Source organism: Hippichthys cyanospilos, chromosome 9 (genome assembly GCF_059441005.1).
Source record: "Hippichthys cyanospilos isolate Australia breed blue-spotted pipefish chromosome 9, RoL_Hcya_1.0, whole genome shotgun sequence".
NCBI classification, from domain to species: domain Eukaryota; kingdom Metazoa; phylum Chordata; class Actinopteri; order Syngnathiformes; family Syngnathidae; genus Hippichthys; species Hippichthys cyanospilos.
The window spans coordinates 21466183-21487927 of record NC_142377.1 but is presented as its reverse complement, the minus strand read 5'-3'; the positions used below and the strand labels follow the sequence as shown (position 1 = coordinate 21487927).

At 41.7% G+C, this 21745-nt stretch overlaps 3 protein-coding genes across 6 annotated transcripts; 1 reads left to right on the top strand and 2 right to left on the bottom strand.

The window, feature by feature from the left end:
- Positions 1-196: 196 nt before the first annotated feature.
- Positions 197-11758, bottom strand: rbp7b (retinol binding protein 7b, cellular). 3 transcript variants are annotated; one of them, XM_088424037.1, is made up of 5 exons: positions 11733-11758; positions 2069-2160; positions 1662-1840; positions 843-944; positions 197-316 (listed from the first exon to the last, which is right to left on the bottom strand). In XM_088424037.1, exons 1-5 carry the CDS (start codon positions 11741-11743, stop codon positions 263-265), a joined length of 438 nt encoding a protein of 145 aa, XP_088280163.1. In that variant the 5' UTR covers positions 11744-11758; the 3' UTR covers positions 197-262. The 3 variants fall into 3 exon arrangements, with proteins under 3 accessions (XP_088280163.1, XP_088280165.1, XP_088280164.1); XM_088424039.1 differs by lacking the exon at positions 11733-11758 and adding an exon at positions 3691-3748; XM_088424038.1 differs by lacking the exon at positions 11733-11758 and adding an exon at positions 3328-3463.
- On the top strand, positions 2636-4527 carry LOC148419448 (uncharacterized). The gene is made up of 7 exons (XM_088424036.1): positions 2636-2755; positions 2836-2935; positions 3009-3071; positions 3134-3213; positions 3711-3841; positions 3916-3982; positions 4359-4527. The coding sequence occupies exons 1-7, from the start codon at positions 2701-2703 to the stop codon at positions 4409-4411; spliced, it is 549 nt and encodes a 182-aa protein (XP_088280162.1). The 5' UTR covers positions 2636-2700; the 3' UTR covers positions 4412-4527.
- On the bottom strand, positions 4539-11850 carry h6pd (hexose-6-phosphate dehydrogenase (glucose 1-dehydrogenase)). 2 transcript variants are annotated; one of them, XM_088424035.1, is made up of 5 exons: positions 11733-11850; positions 7622-8282; positions 7425-7542; positions 6922-7191; positions 4539-6839 (listed from the first exon to the last, which is right to left on the bottom strand). In XM_088424035.1, the coding sequence occupies exons 2-5, from the start codon at positions 8255-8257 to the stop codon at positions 5500-5502; spliced, it is 2364 nt and encodes a 787-aa protein (XP_088280161.1). In that variant the 5' UTR covers positions 8258-8282; positions 11733-11850; the 3' UTR covers positions 4539-5499. The 2 variants fall into 2 exon arrangements, with proteins under 2 accessions (XP_088280161.1, XP_088280160.1); XM_088424034.1 differs by lacking the exon at positions 11733-11850 and adding an exon at positions 8785-8999.
- Positions 11851-21745: the final 9895 nt, after the last annotated feature.

Genomic DNA, 21745 nt, shown 5'->3' with positions numbered 1-21745 from the left:
TAAAAAGAAATAGAAAGCTGATTGATTTGATGCACAACAAAGCTAGATGCTAATGCAAATGTGGATTTTCCACTTCCTGTCACTGAAGCAATCGGCAAACTGGCACAAGCATGGCAACTAATGTACTGTGATTGGGCCGTTTATCTATGTATATATTCTTCTTCCAGATTACTTGCGAATAAAGTGTAAAACTCTATGAAAACATTTTAAAAAATCTTTTTAATAGATTATTTCAGATGGATACAATCCAGAGATAAAACACTCAGCGTGTCCTTTTGTAGACTTGCTTGCAGACTTGATCCTCACAGGTCAGTTCCTGAAAAAGATTTGGTGAAAAAGAAAAAAAAAATTAGATACAAAGAAACGTTGAAGTAGTATGCTTATGATTAAGTAATTATATATATATATATATATATATATATATATATATATATATATATATATATATATATATATATGTGTGTGTGTGTGTGTGTGTGTGTGTGTGTGTATATGTCATACTAATAATAGTATTTTAAACAAATAAATACATGTACAGTATATTTGTATTATAGTAGAGGGCAAACATCTATTTTTAAGATATATATTTTCATGTTCAAGGTTGTTTCGATACTGGAAAAAATATCCGAATTCAAGATTAAAGTTGTAATTTTGTGAGAATACAATTATAAGTTTTTCAAGATAAAATGATAACTATTCCAAAATAGTCTTGTATTTCGAAGAGAACATACATTTTTATCATATCAGGATAAACTCGTACATTTCGAAAATGTTGTGATATTCATTCTATGAGAATGTGTCCCACTAATTCACAGGATGTTACTTTTTTTTTTAAATCATACCAAATGAAGTTCATTTTCTTGAATCCAGTGAGTCCAGCCTCTGTTCCTTTTTTCTCCTCGTTGAACACACACGAGCTTGCCGTTATTCCAGTTGACCACACTCTAAAAAAGGAATGAGCAACATCTTATAACAGAAGTAATGTTAACCATTCCGTTACATGAACTGGAGATGAATTCCCTATGCACGTTACGTTTATGTCACCAGCTATGGTAAAATAACTTTTCTCTTTAGAAATATGTCCAACTAAACATTTGGGTCCTGGCAAATTAAAAAAAAATAAAATAATGATAATAACTTTGCTGCCATGCTCTGCCCACACACTGTCCAGAAAACAACATTTTTTTTGTTCTCTAATGTATCAAATTCCGTTTTTTAAATCGTGCCTTTCTTTTAGAAGGACATATCCAAATGACCAAAATAAACTTCAAATAGCTATGGGGCAATACTTCATTTTTTTCATTTTTGAATGACCCTGGATATTGCCTATATCGGTGTTTTTCCAGCCACTGTGGGTTGCAGCGTAATCACGTAATAAATACTCTCCGCCAGTAGGTGGCAGCACAGTACTTTGAGACATGTTCTTAAGGGGTGGGGCAGTGATCAGCGGGACTGATACGTTGGTCAACTAGTTATAACCGCTACCTTATACCATCTTGTGAGTGTACAAGATGGTATAAGATATATCTACCTAAATAACATTAAAATGACAACTTGGAACCAAAATGACTTCCATGCCTATCAAATATCATGCTCCTAAATGAAACTGGCTTTATGGCTTGATTTTTCAGAACTTTGAAACACAACATCCTACATTGTACCTGGCACGTGCGGTTATCCATTCCCTTATTGTCCTCTTTGAACTCTTCCCCAACTTGAAACACAATTTCATAGTTCCTGAAGGTCGTGAGGGTCCTGATGGAGAATTGGTCGCCGTCTTGTTTGATCACTTTCTGGGGTTTCAGCAAAGCCGCCACTTTGCGAGTTGCGAAATCTATACCTACAGGAACCAGAGAATGGAGAGAGAATGGAATCAAAGGAAACTATTTTATACACAAAAATGTTTCCTTACTTGACACATTAGCTAATGATAAAAAAAAATCTGAGAAACACCATTACTTACGTTATTGTCAATATTTAGCGCAATCATTCGGATTTTTGGGGGAATATTGGGAAAAACAACATAACAAGCAACATACTAGGATAAGCAGCGGTTACAAACACTTACCGAGCGCAATCATGTATTCCTCAAAGTTGACATTGCTGATCATGTCCCATGTCCCGGTGTAGTTGACTGCCATCTCAGACGTTCTTGAGCCTCTGCAATCAGAAGTGAGTTGATTTTTTTTTAACAGCACTGGGGTGGTACTTTATATTTCATTGTTTATCAATATGGGCCAGAGGTGATAGCATCAGAGGGGTGGAACGGGACCTTTCACACATATTAGCAAACACAGCTCTTCCTGTTTTGGGAATTGTCCTTGCGGAAGGAGTGAAGAAGTACAGTAGGTGGCTAAGGGTCAGCCTTGGGCAAACCTGGAGGCCCTATCTTGAAAATAAAGTCCACTGAGCAGACGTGAGCTATCTGTGAGGTTGTGTGTAACGCAATCTGCTCAAATGTGGAGAAATTGGCTTCAGTGGCTTCATTTTGGAGTGGAGTTATCAAAGTTTCTTGTTTTATGGCCAGTCACCAACGTATGCTTCCATGCTCCACCCACGCATCATGTCATTAAAAAAAAAAAAAAGGTAAATTCTTTGTAATGTAACATCACACATGATTGAAATCTGGGAGTAAGTTGACATAAGCTGTAGGACAGGTTTTTCTGTCAAGTAGTCAAAATGAAATGAAAACCAAAATGGATGAATTATCAAGACATTTTTGTGGCTCTACTCACGGCGGATAAATTCCATGACGGTAAGTGAAGCTAGCGTCGGGGGCGGGACGATTGCATTGCTGAGCGTAACACAATCCTCGCCCATTCACATTATTGGCAGCTGCTGTTAAGCTCGCATCTGATGCAATGTTTCTCTACTTGCTGATCCTGGCGGCGTACCGCGGTAGCAGATGGATACCCAGGAATCAGAGGCTCAAGTTGTACGTGCCACAAAAAAAACAAAAAAAAAAACCATCATTCTCTGCCTGTGCTTAAATGTGTTTCTCTCGTCAGCCAAATTGTCAACGCGCTGTTCGCGGTCCTCGTGGTGGTCCCTCAGCTGTACGTCATCACAAGGTAACTCAATTGTCTTATGCAAAAGAGTGGACTATTAAAAAGAGGTCTGCTTGATTCATAAGGCCAAAGTCGGCAAGATATTGCAAGCAGCCCCTACTGAACAGCCTGGCCGCTTCCATCGGCCTGTCCCTCGTGGCTTCAGGTAAGCCGCAAAACTCTTAAAAGTCCCCAAAAATATAAACATTAACAGCCAATGATGTCACATTCAAATTCCATCAATAAGCACATAATACTAGAATAAAGTCAAAGTACTCACTGCTAAATGTTTCTGCGGGAAAAATGCCGTCACAGAGTGGGCTTTTCTATATATTCCTCAATTGGACTTCCTGTTTGTACTTGTATCTTCAAAATCTTTTGATATGTTGCGGCTCAAGTCTTGTTCAGTCTTGTCTGCTAGTTTAAATCAGGGATGGTTGATGAATCATAAAAACATTGCTGAGAAAATACCTTAAGATGCATTAAAATCTAGATCTAAAAGACAATAAAAAGAAACTTTCAACAAATTTGAACTTGTAGCCTAAAATGCTACCTTTTAAGCCCGTTCCTTGGGATCCTCCATACCCCCATAGCATGGGCCGGGCTCGCCACCCCCAACCCAGCGGGGCCCGCCTCACCTCACCTCACCTCACCTCCCTGCAGGTTTTTCGGTGGTCTTGGCACTCATAGAGCCAGTCCCTCAGGGCCTGTGGGCATCTTGTCACGCGTTTGGACTGCTGTCCTTCGGGCACGGGCTGTGCAGCACCATCTTGACGCTCACTGCGGCAACATGCGTAAGAAGCTTCGCTCGGGCAGCATGGACAACCCACCACGAAGTATTCCGACATTTCTTTTTGGACTAACGCAGGCCACGACCACACCTGAGCTGTACCGCATGTCTGTTTTTATCATGGTGGCATCCATTCTGAGCACAGGTAAAAAGCGAATCAGGTGTAGATTTAGCATTTTTCTTCTCTTAGCATCAAAACCATCAAAGGCCTGCTGATCAGATGTCTCTACAGGATGTTTTAGCTTTGGGGGGTGGGAAGTGATATCTGCATGGAAGTCTGTTTGGAGAGATCCATAAATGTTAAATTTACTTGAAGATATCATTGAAGGTTCGGGGTCATTTGAGTGCACCACACATGATACAAGACTGCTCTTATCAATCACACAAATAGTGTTTTTTTTTTTTTCCCTTGTCATGCGTGGGGTTGCTCACGTTTAATATAATTTGCTTGTTATAAATATGAATGCACTCAGCTTAAGGTTTAGTTTTTTTGCAACATATGCATGTTTTTTTTTTTTTAGGTGCGTTGGTGCTCAAAGGCGGACTGTGGCTGAAAAAAAGGCAGCAACAATAAGCAATGAAACCAGTCCAGCTGTCTCACATCGACATCGGATATTACTCATATTAACAATTCATGCTGTTTCCATGCCGCCGGCGAGCCGGTAATTCAAAACCATGGGAATGAAAGAAGAGAAAGTGAGTTAATCTGACTCACGTTTTAATGCTTTACTTCATACAAAGCAGGTGGTTCGTCTTGCGGATCAATGACATTTGTTTCCCGTCAAGACCAGTCAAGGGGAAGTTGTTGACAATCTAACATATTTGATCCAAATATAATCGCAGGTGATATAGAATGACAGCTATTAAAAAAAAAAAAAAAAACACCACCAAGAAGCAGAAATGTACCTCTGAAAACGTGAATGTGAAAACCAGCTAGAGGAAGTCGTACTACAAATTCACATGTAATGGGACACAACTTTACACTTTGGGGAAATATCCCAGCTAATGAATCACAACAGGGCTCAGTAACACATTCTTTTGGCATAGTATGAAAAGGAACAGAAAATACGGATTTATGTACATATGTTACAATCTATTATTGCTATAGCTGGAATTCTTTTTCTTTCGTTACCTGAGATCTGATAATACCACGGTGAGTAAACTATGGAATAAAGGCACTGGATGGTAGAAAATGATATGCATCGTCCGAGATATGAAAACCCTTTCTAGTTGCAGACACATATTTAAATCTCAAGTGAAGTGGTTGAGTCCGCATTTCCACTGCGTAGTTCAAGCTCAATTCGATTATGATTTGTTCTCTCAAGCTTCACAATTGGGATATGCGTCATTGTAGCAGAAAGAGAAAATAATACACAAAATTGAATAGTTTCAGATCGGGGTCAAGCCTCTTCCAAATGTGGAAAAAAAACAAAAAAAAAACAAGCATGCAGTGGTTATCTGCCATGACTCAGACCAGGCCTGAAAAACACTATGAGACATTTATTAATTGTATTTCTTACATTGTTTACGTAGGTGTTTGACAATGACCAAATTCTTGCAATTCTTGGTTCTTGGTCCCTGACACTTTCATGAATAGTGAGGGGTTCACAGAACTTGACTTCAATAACTTATTGTATTACCATGTAGGGTTTATTTTGATCCCTAACCTAGAAGCGCATCGTAGTCTATGTACCAGGTGAGCGTGCCATTGGTGGGTTTCACCCCAGTGACAGGCCATTTGTTTGACTCGTCCTTGACGCGGCTCAGCTGGGTGACCAGTTCATGTTTGCCCTTGCCCATCACCAGCAGCGCCACCCGGTGGGCTTGGTTGATGGCGCTAAAAGTGAGGCTCATGCGTCGGTGGGGCTTGATAGGACTTTCGGTGAGCGCCACCAAGCCATCGTTGCTGTTGGCCGCTTTGGCGCCAGGGAAGAGGGAGGCCGTGTGTCCGTCGTGGCCCACGCCCAGGAGTACAAAGTGGAACCTGGAGCCGTCGACTAATCTGCCGATTTCTTCCTGATACAGAAGCGCCGTGGCGTCCTCTTCCACGCACAGACGTTGCTTGAACTGGACCGGCATGGGGTGGATGTTGTAATAGGGGATGCGAACGTGCTGCAAAATATGCCACTGGATGTTGTGGAAGTTGGACTCCGGGTCAGTCAACGGCACGCAGCGCTCGTCCACCATCCAAACGTGGGTGTGGCTCCAGGGGAAGGAGAAGTGGTGCAGGGCCAGCCTGTGGAAGAGTGCAATGGGCGTAGACCCGCCGGAGAGGGCCAAATGGAAAACGCCGTCCCGGTGTACAGCCGCCTCCGCCGCTTCCTGGATGTCGGCGGCCAGACGCTCAACCAGCTCCTCGGCCCAGGCGGACACCATGACGGCGCCGCGGTACTTGCCTTGCATGACTAAGAAACCCCTAGCAGATTCACCTCCCACTTGCTCCGGTCCAACAAGAACCACATCACTGTTGTAGGCGATCTCCTTCCCTTTTATACGGACGTCCAGCAGGTCGCCGTTGTCGGCTCCGCCCGGGTAGACGCGGGGAAACGAGCCGGCTAAACTCTCGAGCAACGGGGTCCACAGGTCCCAAGATGCCAGGAGGTTCTCCGTACTGATGAAACTATTTTTGTGTCCAGCAAAAATTTGGGAAATTAATTCTGCATACGCTTCCCGCTGCACTTTTGGAGTTTGTACATAATAGTCTGACAGAGGAGACCCCAGGATGTCGAGATTGCCGTGATCCTTCACCTCCTTCCACTCGCCCTCCATTACAGAAGGCTTAAAAAGAGTCTTCGAAACGAGAATGGCTGGGTATTGAAGGCTACTGTGGCCAAGGTAGAAGATAATTTCTTTGGGTTTACAATGAAAGCTGCGCTGAAGACAGAACATGTCGTTTTTGAAGAGAACCCGTGCGTATCCCGCTCGTTCGTCCATCATCTTCCCCGAGATCAGAAGGATGGGCACACCGTCGTATTGGGCTGCATCCATGTGTGCGAGCACAGCTGGAACACAAACGTTCAACTGTGAGAGTCAACCAAAAAAATTAAATTCTGCATTTGTAATGAAAATGTCTGCAATTCTGACCTGCAAATGTTGGAGTGATGCTAACGTAGTCTTTGGTCTTGTTGAGCTCTTGCTGAACCTCGGCTTGGTACGCTTGGTACTGGCCGACCACCGCCTGGTTCTTGCCCAAGGGCAGCACAGAACTAAAAAGCCGCAGCTTGTTTTGGAGAACCTCTTCACTGTCACTGAGATTAGCAGGGAGCCGCATGGTCAGGAGAGCCATGACCTCCGTCAAGTGGTTCTGGATTACATCTCTGATCACACCATACTCGTCGTAAAAGGGAATACGACCTTTGAGGAAACAGAGACGAGGACAAACCTTGGTACGGCAAAGGATCAGGGGATTCGAAACTCGGTCCTCGAGGTCCACCTGATTCAAATGATCTGCGAGCTTAGCAAAAGCCTGATAACCATCCTGATCGTTTGAATCAGGTGTGTACGGAGAGAAACCAGGAAAACATGCAGGATACTGGCCCTCAAGAATGGAGTTTGGACACCCTGATAATAGTATAAGGGTGGATTACCTTGCACATCCAGCGTCTCTTTCAGTACAATCTCTATTCTCTCAATGTAGTGTTTGTTCCAGATGGGATCCAGGAATTTCTTGTTTTCTACTCTGAAAGGAAGGATCTTTGAGACCACCTGATGTAGAGCAAAAGCAGAAAAAACAGCCGGTCATACTCAAAATCGTTGTGAATGTGATTTACGTGGTTGTTCTCACTTGTTTCCCCAAGTAGTGGTCAATTCTGTACATTTCCTCATCGCGCAAAGCCTTCCCAAGTTGAGCCGCAAGCACTTGAGCGCTCCTCAGGTCGTGTCCAAAAGGTTTCTCCAGGACCACTCGGAGCCATGTCGCCCGGTCCAAAGGTCTGCAGCTGGTATTGATTTTATCCGCGATATCTGCATATGTAAACGCCGGCACGGAGAGGTAGAATAGTCGCCCGGCCTCAGTTAGCCCTTCCTCTTGAAGCTGCTTCTCAATGTGCTGAGCCAAATCCCGATAATCATCAAGGCTCTTGAGTTGCCGATACTGCGCCAGCCTCAAGAACTGCTCCTTGAGTATGGCGCAGCGCTCATCAGAAACATCCTTCGGGCACGACACTGCCTTCAGGATACCGAAGAATATCGGCGTGGCCTTGTCCGCCGGCGTCTGTCCACCGGCATAGAAGGAGAAACTGTTCCCACTGCTGACCTGCTTCGAGTACAGTTGGAAGAAGCCCTGCCAGAGGTACTTCTTCGCCAGGTCACCCGTGCCTCCGACTACCACCACAGAAATATGGCCGCGACTTTGTTTCTCTTCACCATGTCCTCCACTGGCGCACAGCGCAAGCAAAAGCAGGAGCGCGCTTGCATACATGCTGCAGTGTTAAGGTGTCCACACCCTGGAAGTTAGCAGAAAAAGCTTTATTACACCTTCATTTATAAGACACCATCATTAATTGTACCTTGCCTTCAAAAAATACTATTACAATACCTCTCAGAGAAGCTAAAAACACAAGGCATGGCTATTATTTTGGTTCCCTGAAAACATAATAGGTGTGAATGTGAATGTTTGTCTTTGTGCTCTGCAATTGCCTGGTGACCAGTCCAGGGTGTACCATTCTACGCTTACAGAGTCTCATCTTTATTTTAAAGTTTTTTTTTCTGGATTAGTCCCGTTTGTAGCCCTGTATTATTTCACACAGTGCCTTGAGATAACTGTTGATATGATTCAGCACCATACAAATAAGATTAACTTCACAGAAAACACACATTCAAGGTGAGTTGCTCTGAGCCTACAGTAACAACATGAAGGAGTTTGACAAAGATTTCTCAGACAATGCATTTGATGACTGGCAATTCAAATTCAACAAGGAAGCTTTTAAAATAGGAAATTGAACCTACCACAAATTCAAACGCTGTGGTAAAAAATAAATAAATAGATAAAAGTCTTGAAATCCTCTGCAGCGATTTGCGAAAGACAAATGGAGCGCCACCAATTGCTGTGTTGCGTTGTCATGAGTGTAGTGATCCAAGGACACCAGCCAATGGGATTTGTACTGGTGGGAACTTTGTACTTTGCTCAGAGGCATTGAGCTGCTCTTTCTACAATAGTACCGCTGTCCATAGTAGGCTGAAAAAGTTTAGCAACCCTGCTGATTTCCGAGAAGATGAAGGCTAGTATTGGGCAAAATGGGAAAAGACAACATTACAGTAACAGCATGGGTCAAGATGCTACAAATGCCGTTGTTGGTGGATTCAATATGTTGAATCTTGGTCAAGTCGTTGTGACATTTGATTACTCTGATTGGCTGTTAGCTAGCAAATCAGCGGATGGGGAAAGAGCAAGAAGTGACAAACACGTATAAACAGTACAGTAACCCTGGAAAATCCTTGAAAAATCCACACATCTGCTAAACGGGAAATAGTTCATTGTTTGTGAAAAAGACAGCAGTACCAAGCCTTACATCCCTGAAATCAAGCTATCGGCTAAAAATTTTCGACAAAAAACGCATTTTTCCACACAGTTAGCTAACAGTAGGTTCCGATTCAGTTGTTGCCACCGAAAAAAAAAAAAAAAATAGAATGCAACAAGAAAGGCCTTACTGGTGGTCAACTGACCAAATATGGTACTTTGTAAAAATTATGTGCAGTATATAATATGTAAACTAAAAAAATCTACTTTATTATGTAATATCTATCACTTAATTTACTTGGCAGCAGTCAGCTAAGGGGAGTGTCATTGCTTATTTTTCTACCCCCACTTAAAACGCTGCAGACAATGATGTGGGTAATTTATGAAATTGTGCCAGTCCATCATTGGACTGACTATTACAATTTGGTTTTGCTTGAAAAAATAATGGCAGACTAAAAATGATGGAAGTGGCCCAGATGTCAGACAAATGAAGGACCGGCAAAAAAATTGATTAACTCTTCCACTCCCAATCCCGTAAATTCCCGGAGGAAAAATGACAAATAACCCTATAGGAATATTTCATAACAAAGATTTCATAAAGAAGAAATTTAAAATAGTCTAGGATGATGAGACGAGCAGTGTGGGAAAAAAAAAACGTAATGCAATAGCAACAGTGTGAGCCTTGCTAGCTCTGCGTTGCGCGGATTTAGTATTAAGGTGAAAGATAACTAATCAACAAGGTCATGCACTACCTCTCAACAAAGAACTTTACCCATTTTATTAGCGCAGATGGCAAGCTTGAGCTTGCATTTCAGTAGACACAATACACAGGACCTTGTGTGACTCAGGGCATTGCCGATAAAAACAAATAGCAAAAGGCCAGCTCCACAGCTACTTATTTGAAACTCGGGCTCAACAGTTATGTTGAAAGGGGTGCTTTGCAAATATTTGACGATAATGACATTCTGACAAACTGTTCTGCTCATGCAGAACTTGCACACATTTGGATTACGTTGTTCCCGTAGGGACAGCACGCATAAGACAGCCATCTCTGTAAGTGCCTTATAAACACTGTGTTGCTTGTGCTTACGGATTCACCCATTTCTTTCCAAATTAGTTCATTTTCACACATCAATTCAGCAAATTAGCCTGCTTTCATTTAAAGACACTGCACTCATTCAGGGCCTCACTAGACTCCTATCTTCTATGGAGGCATGTGATGTTGGATCAATTGCAAAGGCCAGCAATTCTGGTGTAGAAACCCATCCACCACGCTGCATTATTAAGACCCCTCATTCTTTTCAGAAAAAGGGAAATATTGATATGACAAAGCAACTAAGCTAGTCTATACTGTACAGTGCATCAATATTATGGCACTACACTAGGCTTTATACTTTTTTTTAAGTATACATAAAAGTTGATATGTAAGTTAATCTGATTTGGGTAATCATTTTGAGATTGAAATACAGCATAAAATGTTTCCTCTTCTTTTGTATTATGCATCAATTTTATAGCACACATCATTTGGGAGTGACAAAAGAAACAGCTTGAAGCAAGTACGCTCGCCTTACAGACGGGGAACTGCCAAGCAAGTTTTCTTTCTGTTTCCTGAGAATGTTATAGGACTATTACTGTCTTTGTTGTTGTATGACAGACTTTTTACTACGTGTACAGCATTTTGTTTGCATAAACGGCTGCTTTAACATGTTTTATAAAGAAAGTTGGTTTGAGACAGATAGGCAAGTGATTACTTCAGTTTCATTTCATCATTTTAAGTGGGTTTTTCTTGAGCTTCTGGACCGCTTGATGTTGCCTGAGACCAAAATGGAGCACCATGAACCATTGAATTGTGCAAATAAACTGGCTGCAGAGCTTCTTTGCTTCACGAAGCTCCATTTGGCCATCATTAAATGCCAGTTTTATGAAAGACACTCACCTAAGGTACTCTAAACATAACAATGTACCTAATATGAACAAAATGCATTACCTACATGCAAAATGCTGCATTTGCCTGATAAGCTGCCTTTTTTTTTTTTACTGTTGGGAACTGTTTTTACTGTTGGGCCACTCTGCATGCCGGCTTTATATTGGAGCTTCTGTGGACCACTCGAATGTCACTAAACTCACTCAAAAAAAAAAAGTCAGTTATGAAAGCGATGACTTCTCCACACCCACTTAGATAAAGTAGCGTGTTGAACAGTAGATCAACGCGGCATTATAATGAGTGTTGGAACAAAAACTTTGGGGGAAGAGAAACAACAACACTTCAATGCCACCTGCTCGCTGTCAAACCCAACTCTACTTCCGCGTTTGACGTAACAGCCTTCGCTCGTGGCGTGATGTGGACTTTGAGTTAGAAACCAGATCAAATGGCTTAAATACTAATATACGCTACATACAGTTAACTAACAAATATATAAAATGTATTTAAACGTACCGTAGTTCCATTCCGTGTCATCGTTTGCGAAACTGTTATACACTTCCTGCTCTGGTCACGTGACATCATGGCGCTAACAAAAACAATTATTTTTTTTCCAAACTTGCCAAACTAACTAGAAATAGTACACAAACTCATTCGGGATTCTAAAAAATAGCAATAATACTAAGAGGTCTTTATTCACTTCTTCTATTCTAGAGTAGCGTTAATGCACCTTCCCCTTTGTAGATTCTGGCAAATAAGGTGCGCTCCATTTGATTACCAGCACGTTCAAGCTGTAAATGGCACACAAAATAGTGAATTGCCAACACGTTTTCGCCAACCTTATCGTGGCCGCAAATCAGTATGGTGCGGTATCACATACTAAATTCGTGCCGAAAGTGTGCCCATTTTGTTCTTGAACATGCTCGTAATCTTAATCTACCTCCACTGAAGTCAATCGCAATGCCATTAATTAGCCCAAGTACGAAAAAAAAATCAAATAAGGAAAATAGCATTCTATTGTAATTGATAACAATATATGGGAAAATACCGGTAACTATAAAGTAAAAAGAACACTCTGCACCCTGATTTGCACAAATGCGCCGCTAGAGGGCAGTAAAACACATCCATCCGTCCATTTTCCTCACCAGTGCTGAAGCCCAGTCGATTTAGGATAAGAGGCACAGTGAATTTCTAATGTTCATTTTTTAAACATACCATCCATGTGTTGGTAATTTAGTAGGGAACTGGAGCTAAGAGAAAAACCACACAGTACCGCACAGTTACAGATGTCAACCCGTGAACTCAGAATTGTGAGATAACTTAGCAGTCATTAGCCAAATACATATGTACAGTTGATGATAAAAAGGACAATATTTTTGCAACTAGGCTGCAATTTTTTTTCACTGAGAAAATTCTACCTGTGAATATTCTTATATGCTCCGTCCACATGTTCCAACTGCGTGCGTTCAAATATTTTTTTTAAAGGTTTACAGGTACAGATCATGTATTTTTAAGCCAATGTGTGATATTTTGGATATTGTGTTAGCATTAGGCCATCAGACTTTTTGGAGAGAAATTCTTAGTTGAATATATCCATCCATCCATCTTTTTGTTATTTTTTCGGTAGTCAACTTCAACCAAGATTGGCAGTAAACAGCTTTGCCCAGAACTGAAGCTGTGCAAAATTTCAAAACACTTGTAAGATGGGTCACACAAAAGGTGAGGCACCAATGTATTGTGACCACAATTAAAATGGTTTCCCATTACATCATGTCTAGAGCTCTATACATTCCACTAGTGTTTCTAAAATGAGAGAACAATAGATACAGTAACAGGGAGGTGCCCATTCACAATGTCATATAATAGTCGTCACACAGCGCAAAAAGGCCACGCGACAGTTACCAACTTTCGGATTGTTTTATACTCACTGGGATTTTTTTTTAATACATGTATTCACAAATTATTTCCTTTGTTTTGTGACGTGGAATTCATTTGTTTGTGCAATAGCTACGCATTTATTTGAATGATTTTGTTTCATTGGGACACCACATATTTTCCACTGATTTTAACATTACCTCTCAAGATTTTTAAAATGTCTATTGTTTCTGTGGAATGTGATGCAATGTTAATGCTTGAGGGAGGGGGGACTAGATGGAAACAAACTGTTTCGAAAAATTTGGTACCAGGAAATAAATCAAATCCCAGAAATGTGTTTGTTCGTGTCGGTTAAGGGAAAGTTGTTGCGATGTCATTAACGTTTGCATTTTCTCTAAGCAAAGGAGAAAACAGCCATCCGTCCATCCATTTTCTAGAGCTGCTTATCCTCACAATGACGCCATTTCAAGCAGGTCTTTTCGATGCATTCCAGGCATTTCAACATTGCGTTGGGTGAAAGCACAGTTTAAGGCTGTTAAAATACATTTTAAATGATGCGTACTGGTACAGAGATATGCCTTTCCACAGACAACTTTATATTTTTAAACAAAAAAATTCCTTCCATGCTACATCAGCAAAGCCCCCTCCATTGCACATTCTTTGCTTTGCCATTTTGTATATTTTGTGGGATGTTTCACTGTTGACCACTAGATGGCGGTGAACTGAATGTCTAAAAAGACAGAAAGCAGGACATGAGGTATTTCAGATCTGATGATTATGATGATTGATCTATATTGTGGGATGAGTTGAATGTATTAGTTTGGAGGGAAATATTTTTTGTAAAAACAAAGCGACCAGTGCACTGCTACACTGTTTTGCACAATATTTTTCTGTTGCTGCCTATGAACATATTGTTACATAAGCACATTCCTATTGCCGTTGCTCTCTCTCAATAAACCAGTGTAGATGTACCTTTGCAAAATATTTTTCTGTTGCTGTCTATGTTGTTCATTACCATATTACTATTGCTCTCACACATTAAATTGTATGTGTTTAAATGTGTTTGTATTTATTTTAAAAGTCTAAAAAAAAGGTCACTTTTTGGAGGGGTGTTCTGGAACATAATTCTTATGATGGGTCGAGAATTAATGTACTTTCCATAAGAAGCCGGCAGACAAATCCATTTGGAATCTGAAAAATGTTAATAATTTTGCCGAGGCATACGAAAGTGGCTCCACACATTGTTCAGCTGTGTGGTGTCATCACCCTCCCAAATGTCGGCCCGCCACAAACAAAACAGGTGGCCCTTTGGGGCAAATAATGATCCAATTGTTGTGGACCACACTGCCAAATCGGGTCCTCCCTTTGACTTTGCTGACCAGTTGTCAGTGCACGAGCGTCCCTTTAGTAAGCAACTCCCATTCCAAAGCATGTCTGTCAAGCAGCTTAAAGCTTTACATCTCATTACATACGTTGCTATTTTGGCTTTTACGTCCACTTGTTTTTCCAATTGTATTTTATAATTATAGAGAAGAACTTTTTCAGATGTATCAAAATGCTATTAATTCTAAAGAAATCCATTTCAAAGAACCTGACAAATTGAAACTGAAATTTAAAAAAATAATTGGAAACGACCTATAAAACTATATAACATTAAAATAAATATATTTAAATCTCAAAGCAATGTTAAAAAACAAACAAAAAAATAACAACAAATTGCAGCAATTTTACTCGAAAACAAATAAATGTAATGGTTCCCACCACCTTTGTCAGCCTCATTTTAAAATGACTTACAGTCTGAAAATTCCACGCTGACGACGATCATAAATTGTGACCAAGCCTTACCCCCAAAATAATAAAAAGCCTCTTTGTCTCTCAGTTGCTGTTGACAAAATTCAATTTGTACTGTTTGTTGTAGTTCAACCCCGAAATTTCACAGCAAAGCGTCTGCACATGAGCTGACAAACAGCTGCAATGCCACTGCAAAAGCCTCCCAGCTTGGCAGGCCAGTGTGAAAAGTAAATAGTAAACAGGATGGTGCATCCTGTCTAAGTGTGCGTGTGTGTGCGCATGTGCAAGAATTGGCCATCAAGGCAAGCATAAACCCATGCAGCGTGTGCTAACGCAGCTGTCACGTCTTCAGACTTGAGCGACCAATCACAAAACATCTCAAATCTGCATATATATATATATATATATATATATATATATATATATATATATATATATATATATATATATAATAAATTAGAAATACTTAGTCAAGTTTTCAAACCAACTATGTTCTGCAGTACCAGCTAGCTAGTGCTAAGCTAACCAAGGATTGTTTGTCTGTCCGGTACAACTGTCTAGGTTTGTATTAGGATGGTGTCAGAGGTCAACAGTGAAGTAACAACAAAGGCATTGATGTACAGCCTGGATAGTGTTTATTTACTGATCTCTTGAATAAAGTACTCATTAGCCGAATAATCATAACCATATGCGCGCAAACATTTCCAGGTCTTTCTCTCGAAGCTACTTCTTTAAGTCATGTTTTTCACAAAAATAAACAAAGAAAATGGAATGTTGGCTAAATGATAAAAGTGAGCATATGTGTGTGTGGGTGTGCAGGAGTTGGCCACTAAAGAGAGCATAAACCCAAGCCGGGTGCGCTAGCCCAGCTGTCCCGCTATATAACTTCAGGCTTAAGAGACCCAAAGGGCGCAAGCTGAAGGACCACTGTTTGGCTGGTATGCGTGGGTGTGAGCTTCAGCGCGTGTGCGCATGAGTGTGTGCGAGCGTGTTGTTGCCCCACACCCCCGAGGCATTTTACTCAGCTCCCCTGGCTTCCTTCCTCCCCTTTGTTAAAGCTTGCGAGGCAGACTTGATCAAGCTGAGCACACAAGCGAATGCATATGAATGTGTGCTGTCATCTTTATTAGGCCCCTCAGCCAACATCCATTACATTTAACTCAGCCCTTCACAAGAATAGATTTCACTTTTCGTTAGTCGGGCCCCGATCCCCCGCTCCTCATTTGGAATTGCCAGACGAGGGGGATTATAGGCAGCTCAGCATGGAAGAAATCTGAATCCACAACCTGTTACTTATTTGAATACAGGACGTAAAGGAGCGCAATTAACAGAGATTTCCGCCTTTGTTACAGAATGTAGCGCTGTTAGGGATTTTCAACAGCCAAAGAAAAAGTAAATCACATTCACAGAATTAATCCTCTGATTATCACTGAACTGAGTTTTGGCATAACATTTATTTAAAGGCTCCAGATCAACCGTGACCCTAATGAGGACAAGAGCTCGAAAATTGGATCGATGGCTGACCGACGGTATTGACTATTTGTATCTACTGCAATGGAGTATTTACGGAATAAAAGTATAAATGCAATACCTCCAGTTTTGCCCCTTGAAAATGAAGGCACATTTCTGTGAAATATTCTTCACAAAGACTATATGTCTGAAGTAGGGGTGTCAAATTCATTTTTATCATGGCCCACATTGGAGTTAGAGTTTCTGTCAGCGGGCCGTTATGACGGTGAAATCATCACATCTATTTTAAGTATGATTGTCACACGCTTACTCATTTTGAAATCAAAAGCCACTAAAAACTGTTCAAAGGCGTTATTGGTATGAAACAAAACAAAACAAAACAAAATTACTTTTTGATCGTGACTTGTATTTTTGAAACTAATTAAAGTTGAAAAAAACTATCTCACTATCTTGTCTCCTGCCACCTAGTGGCTTGGCATGCTTGTAAATCAGGGGTGTCCAAATCCGGTCCTCATGTTTTCTTGGTTTCTTTCCCTGACACACCAGATTCAAATGATCAGCTTATCAGCAAGCTCAGCAGAAGCCTGATAACGATCCTGGTTTGATCCAGGTTTGAGCTGAAACATTTGAAACAGGTGCGTCGGGAAAAGAAAGATGGAAAACATTTCAGACAACGGCCCTGGAGGACTGAGTTTGGACAACCCCGTGTGAGAGGCGGCGCGGTATCGAACTCCATTCCTCTCGGGGCGGTGTCCTGCACATTTTCTAACCTCTCTCGCACACACCTGATTCAAATGATTAGGATCATTTTCAAGCCCCTTCAGAGCTTACTAATGAGCTAATCATTTGCGTGTTGAGGAGAGAAAACCACTCCTATGGTTTTAACAAAACAAAGCTGCATGAAGAGGAATTTTTTACACACGGAGAGGGGAGAACTGTGTGGGTTTGGATAGACAAGGCCTGAATCTGTTAGTGACCACTTCTCCTTACCGAGTAATGCATCCATTTCACAGGTGAGGCATGTCAAGATTCCTATTAGACAGCATAGTTATTGCACAGGTGTGTATGCCCAAAACAAAAGGCCATTGTATAAAATGGGAAACTTTACTGCATGGGAAGTCTGGAGGAGTCAGAATCTTGTTGGACCACCATTTTCCCCACGCGGTGAGCTCACAGCCCGGCAGCTGAATGATAATGATAAGAATACTAATCATACTAGGTCATCAGAATGTGGATGTGCCACACCTGTTATGTGAACGGATTCTCTTGACAAAGGAGGAAAGGGATTTTGACAAAGGTCTTTTGTGCGCTTCCAAAAAGTCTAAAATCTTTCAAATGTTCTCGTGAAAGCATCGCGTTTATTCTGTTCAATGTACTTTATAAAGATCGGAGCCGCCTTGCTGAGTGACATTCTAGTTTGTTGTCATTTTACTTTACGATGAATAGACGGCCCTGTCTTCCCGATGGCTCTTTTCTGAAAAGAGCTTCCCGTCTACCTGAAGCGTTTTTGCGCAGCTGCTCTGGGATCAACGGGGTCAGCATCGTGCGCGGCGCGATGAGCGACGAGGCCAGAAGCCACTAATAGACTTAGGCCGGCTATGTATGAGTAATGCATGTGTTCTCCCGCCGCATTCTCACGTTTCCCCCCTTCAGAAGAGAAGACCACTTGTCGGAGCACGCTCTCGCTTTTGTCTCGCAACGCCACCGCGCGCACGGAGCCGGCCTGATACGGGCAACCCTGGATTCCATCTGGGCGGGCGGGGGTTGTTCTCAGGAGGGGCATGTGGCGTTTTGTTAACACGAGACCACACAGAAAGCGAGGAAAAAGGTGGCACACTTAAGCATGCGGCATCCACAACGAGTGTCTGTGACTTGTTTGAAGATAGGCAGCGTTGGAGTGTTTTAAGAATTCATTGCATTGCTTCACAAGCACATGCATGCATCGAGCCTGACATGGTGATGTCATTGTTTCGGCAACGGCTTGCACGGTTTCACCAAGTGCAGGAAACTCACTCGCGATCCATTCATCTGTTTTCTCTAATGCTTGTTCTCATGTTGCGAGTGAGAAAAGTGGGATGTGCCACATGATGTATAGGGTTGTGTTAGCCAAAAGTTTGGAAGCAGCCTTGAATTCAGTCCCTTTACTTAAAAATTTGGAAAAAGAAACATGAATCAAAACAAGATTTATGATTATTATTATTTTTCAAAGTGTAAGCCCCTCTTGCCCAGAACAGCTTTTCACATCTTGGTATTTTTAAGTAGCTTTAGAGTAGTTTGTTGGTTTTGGAAATGTAATTGTAAATATGGGGATGATGACGCTTTTGTAACATTCAAATGAAACGTTTTAAGATGATGGATCTCAGGACAGTCCGTAAACGTTTGGTAACGCATTCAAATTCAAGACTTGAATGTTTTCCTATTCCCCACCCACTGAAGTCATTCAAATTATGAAGCAACACGCAAGGAATCATTTACTAAACTCAAAAATATTGTTCAAACTAAATTATGTTTTTGAGTCGGGATTCTTCTTTGTGGGCATTTTTTTTTCCCTAAGAAGACAGCTTTGCACATTTTGTTTTTTCTCAGTCAGCTTTATGAAGTAGATGACGCTTTATGACCTGGAATGACTTACGGCTGTAAAATCATGAACAAGCTGCAGAATTAAGAGTAAATCGCTTGAATTTCTTGACACCGTAATCAGTTTGGGAGCATTTGAATCGAAAGGTGTTTCCACACTTTTGGAGATTGGTTGCGCATCATTTAGTGAGTTAACAGAATTGAAACATTTGGTTGGTTGAGATATTATTATGAATGACTCTTTGTGAACTATTTACCCTCACAGTTAACTAATGGATGAACTATGTTTGGGAAAAAAAAAAGTCAAGACAAAAAAAAACTACAATGAAAAATACAGAAGCCTGATGAGGACAAACACAAAAAATGTGGTCTGTGATTGACTGGCGACCAGTACTGGGTGGACCACATTTCACTGGTCAAACGTCACCTGGGTTCCACTCTAGCACACCTGAAAACTTACCAAGCACAAACAGTCTAAATAATTGTGATGGATGTTGCAGGTGTAGCCAGTGTGTATTTGGAGGCCAGCGAGTATTTGCGGGTGAGGAGAGAGAAACAAAAAGCCTAAAATGCTTTAACAAAGCGTGAATCAATCAGTCTTAACAAGACTTGGGGGGGGCTAACTGTGAGAATGGATTTCGTGTTAGCGGCTCACAGAAACTCCCCCGTTGCTTTGAATAGAGGCGCACCTCCATGTTTGCCGATACCACGAGAAGGCGTGAGGGGCAGCCGGGTGAGGGGCGCCCAATGACGTGACGTTGCCGCTTGAGCCGCTGCTCAGTGACCCACAAAACACAGATGCGGCCCCCACCCCGCCCCCGCTGAGAAGCACTTTTTTGTGCTGTCATCGCCCTTCAGAAGCTAGCGACGAGGGGGCGGCGAGGGTGGGAAACGGGGGGGCTGTTTGGAGTGCTCCTAGGCCTCACGCTCTGTCAGCCCAATCAAAAGAAGCTGGCATTGTGCGTCGAGCGTTTGCATACTTGCGCGTTAGAGGGGGTGTTAACCTTTGCCACCGTCGACTTGACAGAAACAACAGAAAGGACCACTTTGAGGGGGGCGGGGGAACGTATGTTAACAGGCTTCAAGGTAACACCTCTCGTATCGAAAAGCACTACAGCGACAAGGGAAAGTGTTATACTTGATGCTCGAGATGGATCGGCCATTCACGCCGAGATACAAATGTGCCGGCGCATTTGAAAGTGAAGGATTGCTCGGGATGCGCTGAGATTTTTCGCGTTTGTCCTCATCGGGGGAACGAGTAATGCGTGGAAAAGGACCATGAAAGAAAGTCTCAAAAAATAATGAACATTGCACTTGTACAGTGAATGGGAAAATCAAACCGACATCATTTGTGCTTCTATTTAATGGACATTGTGTTGCTACATTGTGTACGCCTTGTCCCCCTGAGGGAATTATTGATACACAGAGATGTAACAAGTCCTGTCTAAGTGGCAAAAAAGATGACCGATTATTTGCAGAAGATGAATACAGCCATGTGAGTAGCTTTACATTGTCTGTCTACGTGTGTTGCCGCACAATCTTTGTTCTAGTATTTTTTTTCTTAAATAACACATAATAAAAAAAAATCTCATATCTATGTATTTTAGCATAATATATCAAATATATTGTTGTTTCTTGATATTATAAAACTTCAATCTAGAAGACTATGATCATAAAATTCATGTCAGAAACCCGAGCCTCTAACTTTTTCTTCTCATCCCGTCTGAAAACAGCGCAGAGATGGCAGGAGAAGTGAAACACACCCCGGACTTGTTCCCGGCCAATCGCCCTTCCCCAAAATACACAAGAGCAAAGCTGAATAGCGTAACGCACTTGTGTTCTCTTCCATTCCTTGTCGGAAGAACACTTATTGCGCTTAACCACAATTTACACTCGTACGCCATTGAAGCGTGAGCCTTTGAAAAGGTCAAGAATATGCAATTCATCACTTGCTCATATATTTCCCCCCAACAACATCTTTCACTCGTTCTGTTGTTTGATTAATGCGCATGTGACAATATCCGCCTAGTTCGTTTATTTTTTTGTTCTTTTAAAGGGAAGGGGGGGGCTGGAGTGGGCCTTTGTCAGGCTGGTCGTCTGTGCGGAGGGGCTCTTGTTCCCAAGTGCGCACCGCTTCACAGAGAGGACTTGACTGCTAAAATTCCTCCCATCAAAGTTGCTAGGAGACGCCGTTGTCCCCATCGTCTTTGCGGACACATATTCATACCCAAAGGCTCTTTTATGAAGAGCGTCTCATTAGTAGTCATATATTCATACCGGGGCCACCAGCCCCCACTTGACCCCTCCTTTGCTAGTCGTGGGAAAGATAAGCCCCGTATAAGACAAGGGGAGGACTTGCTCAATTACCAGCTCAAAACGATTGTCCGATTTTTAACGTCAACCCAGCAGCAATACTTAAATACGCGGCCTAATTGAAAACGTTACATGAAAGTTCATCTAAGGCTAGAACATGAGGTTCTCACTCAAATTCAAAGTCAGACCACCAAAAAAGTGACATCACTTAAAACGTTGTATCATCTGCAGTCATTTATCAACACTTTAACTGCATCCATTTGAAGTCGTGACGTAAGCATTTATTTAAAACTTTTGTGTGCTGTTCTTTATTGGCTATGTGCTTTATCCTTGGCAAAACGTTTTTTGGTGGGAATTAAAAAATGAGTATTTTGTTATTTATTTTACACTGTAAAATATTTGTGTCGGAACTGTGGTAATAGTGATGGACAGCGTGGTGACTCTTCCTGCTGAAAATATTGATTCTAGCCATCAATATCCAGCACGCGAGTAGGCCACAATTT

Coding starts and splice junctions, on each gene's coding strand:
- LOC148419448 (XM_088424036.1), top strand. CDS start 2,701: ATGAATTATCAAGACATTTTTGTGGCTCTACTCACGGCGGATAAATTC. Junction 2,756..2,835: donor GGCGGATAAATTCCATGACG/GTAAGTGAAGCT, acceptor CATTATTGGCAG/CTGCTGTTAAGCTCGCATCT. Junction 3,214..3,710: donor CCTGTCCCTCGTGGCTTCAG/GTAAGCCGCAAA, acceptor ACCTCCCTGCAG/GTTTTTCGGTGGTCTTGGCA.
- h6pd (XM_088424035.1), bottom strand. CDS start 8,257: ATGTATGCAAGCGCGCTCCTGCTTTTGCTTGCGCTGTGCGCCAGTGGA. Junction 7,192..7,424: donor AGAGACGCTGGATGTGCAAG/GTAATCCACCCT, acceptor GTTTCCTCAAAG/GTCGTATTCCCTTTTACGAC. Junction 6,840..6,921: donor CATCACTCCAACATTTGCAG/GTCAGAATTGCA, acceptor TTTGTGTTCCAG/CTGTGCTCGCACACATGGAT.
- rbp7b (XM_088424037.1), bottom strand. Junction 945..1,661: donor TGGATAACCGCACGTGCCAG/GTACAATGTAGG, acceptor TTCCTTTTTTAG/AGTGTGGTCAACTGGAATAA. Junction 317..842: donor AAGAAAATGAACTTCATTTG/GTATGATTTAAA, acceptor AATCTTTTTCAG/GAACTGACCTGTGAGGATCA.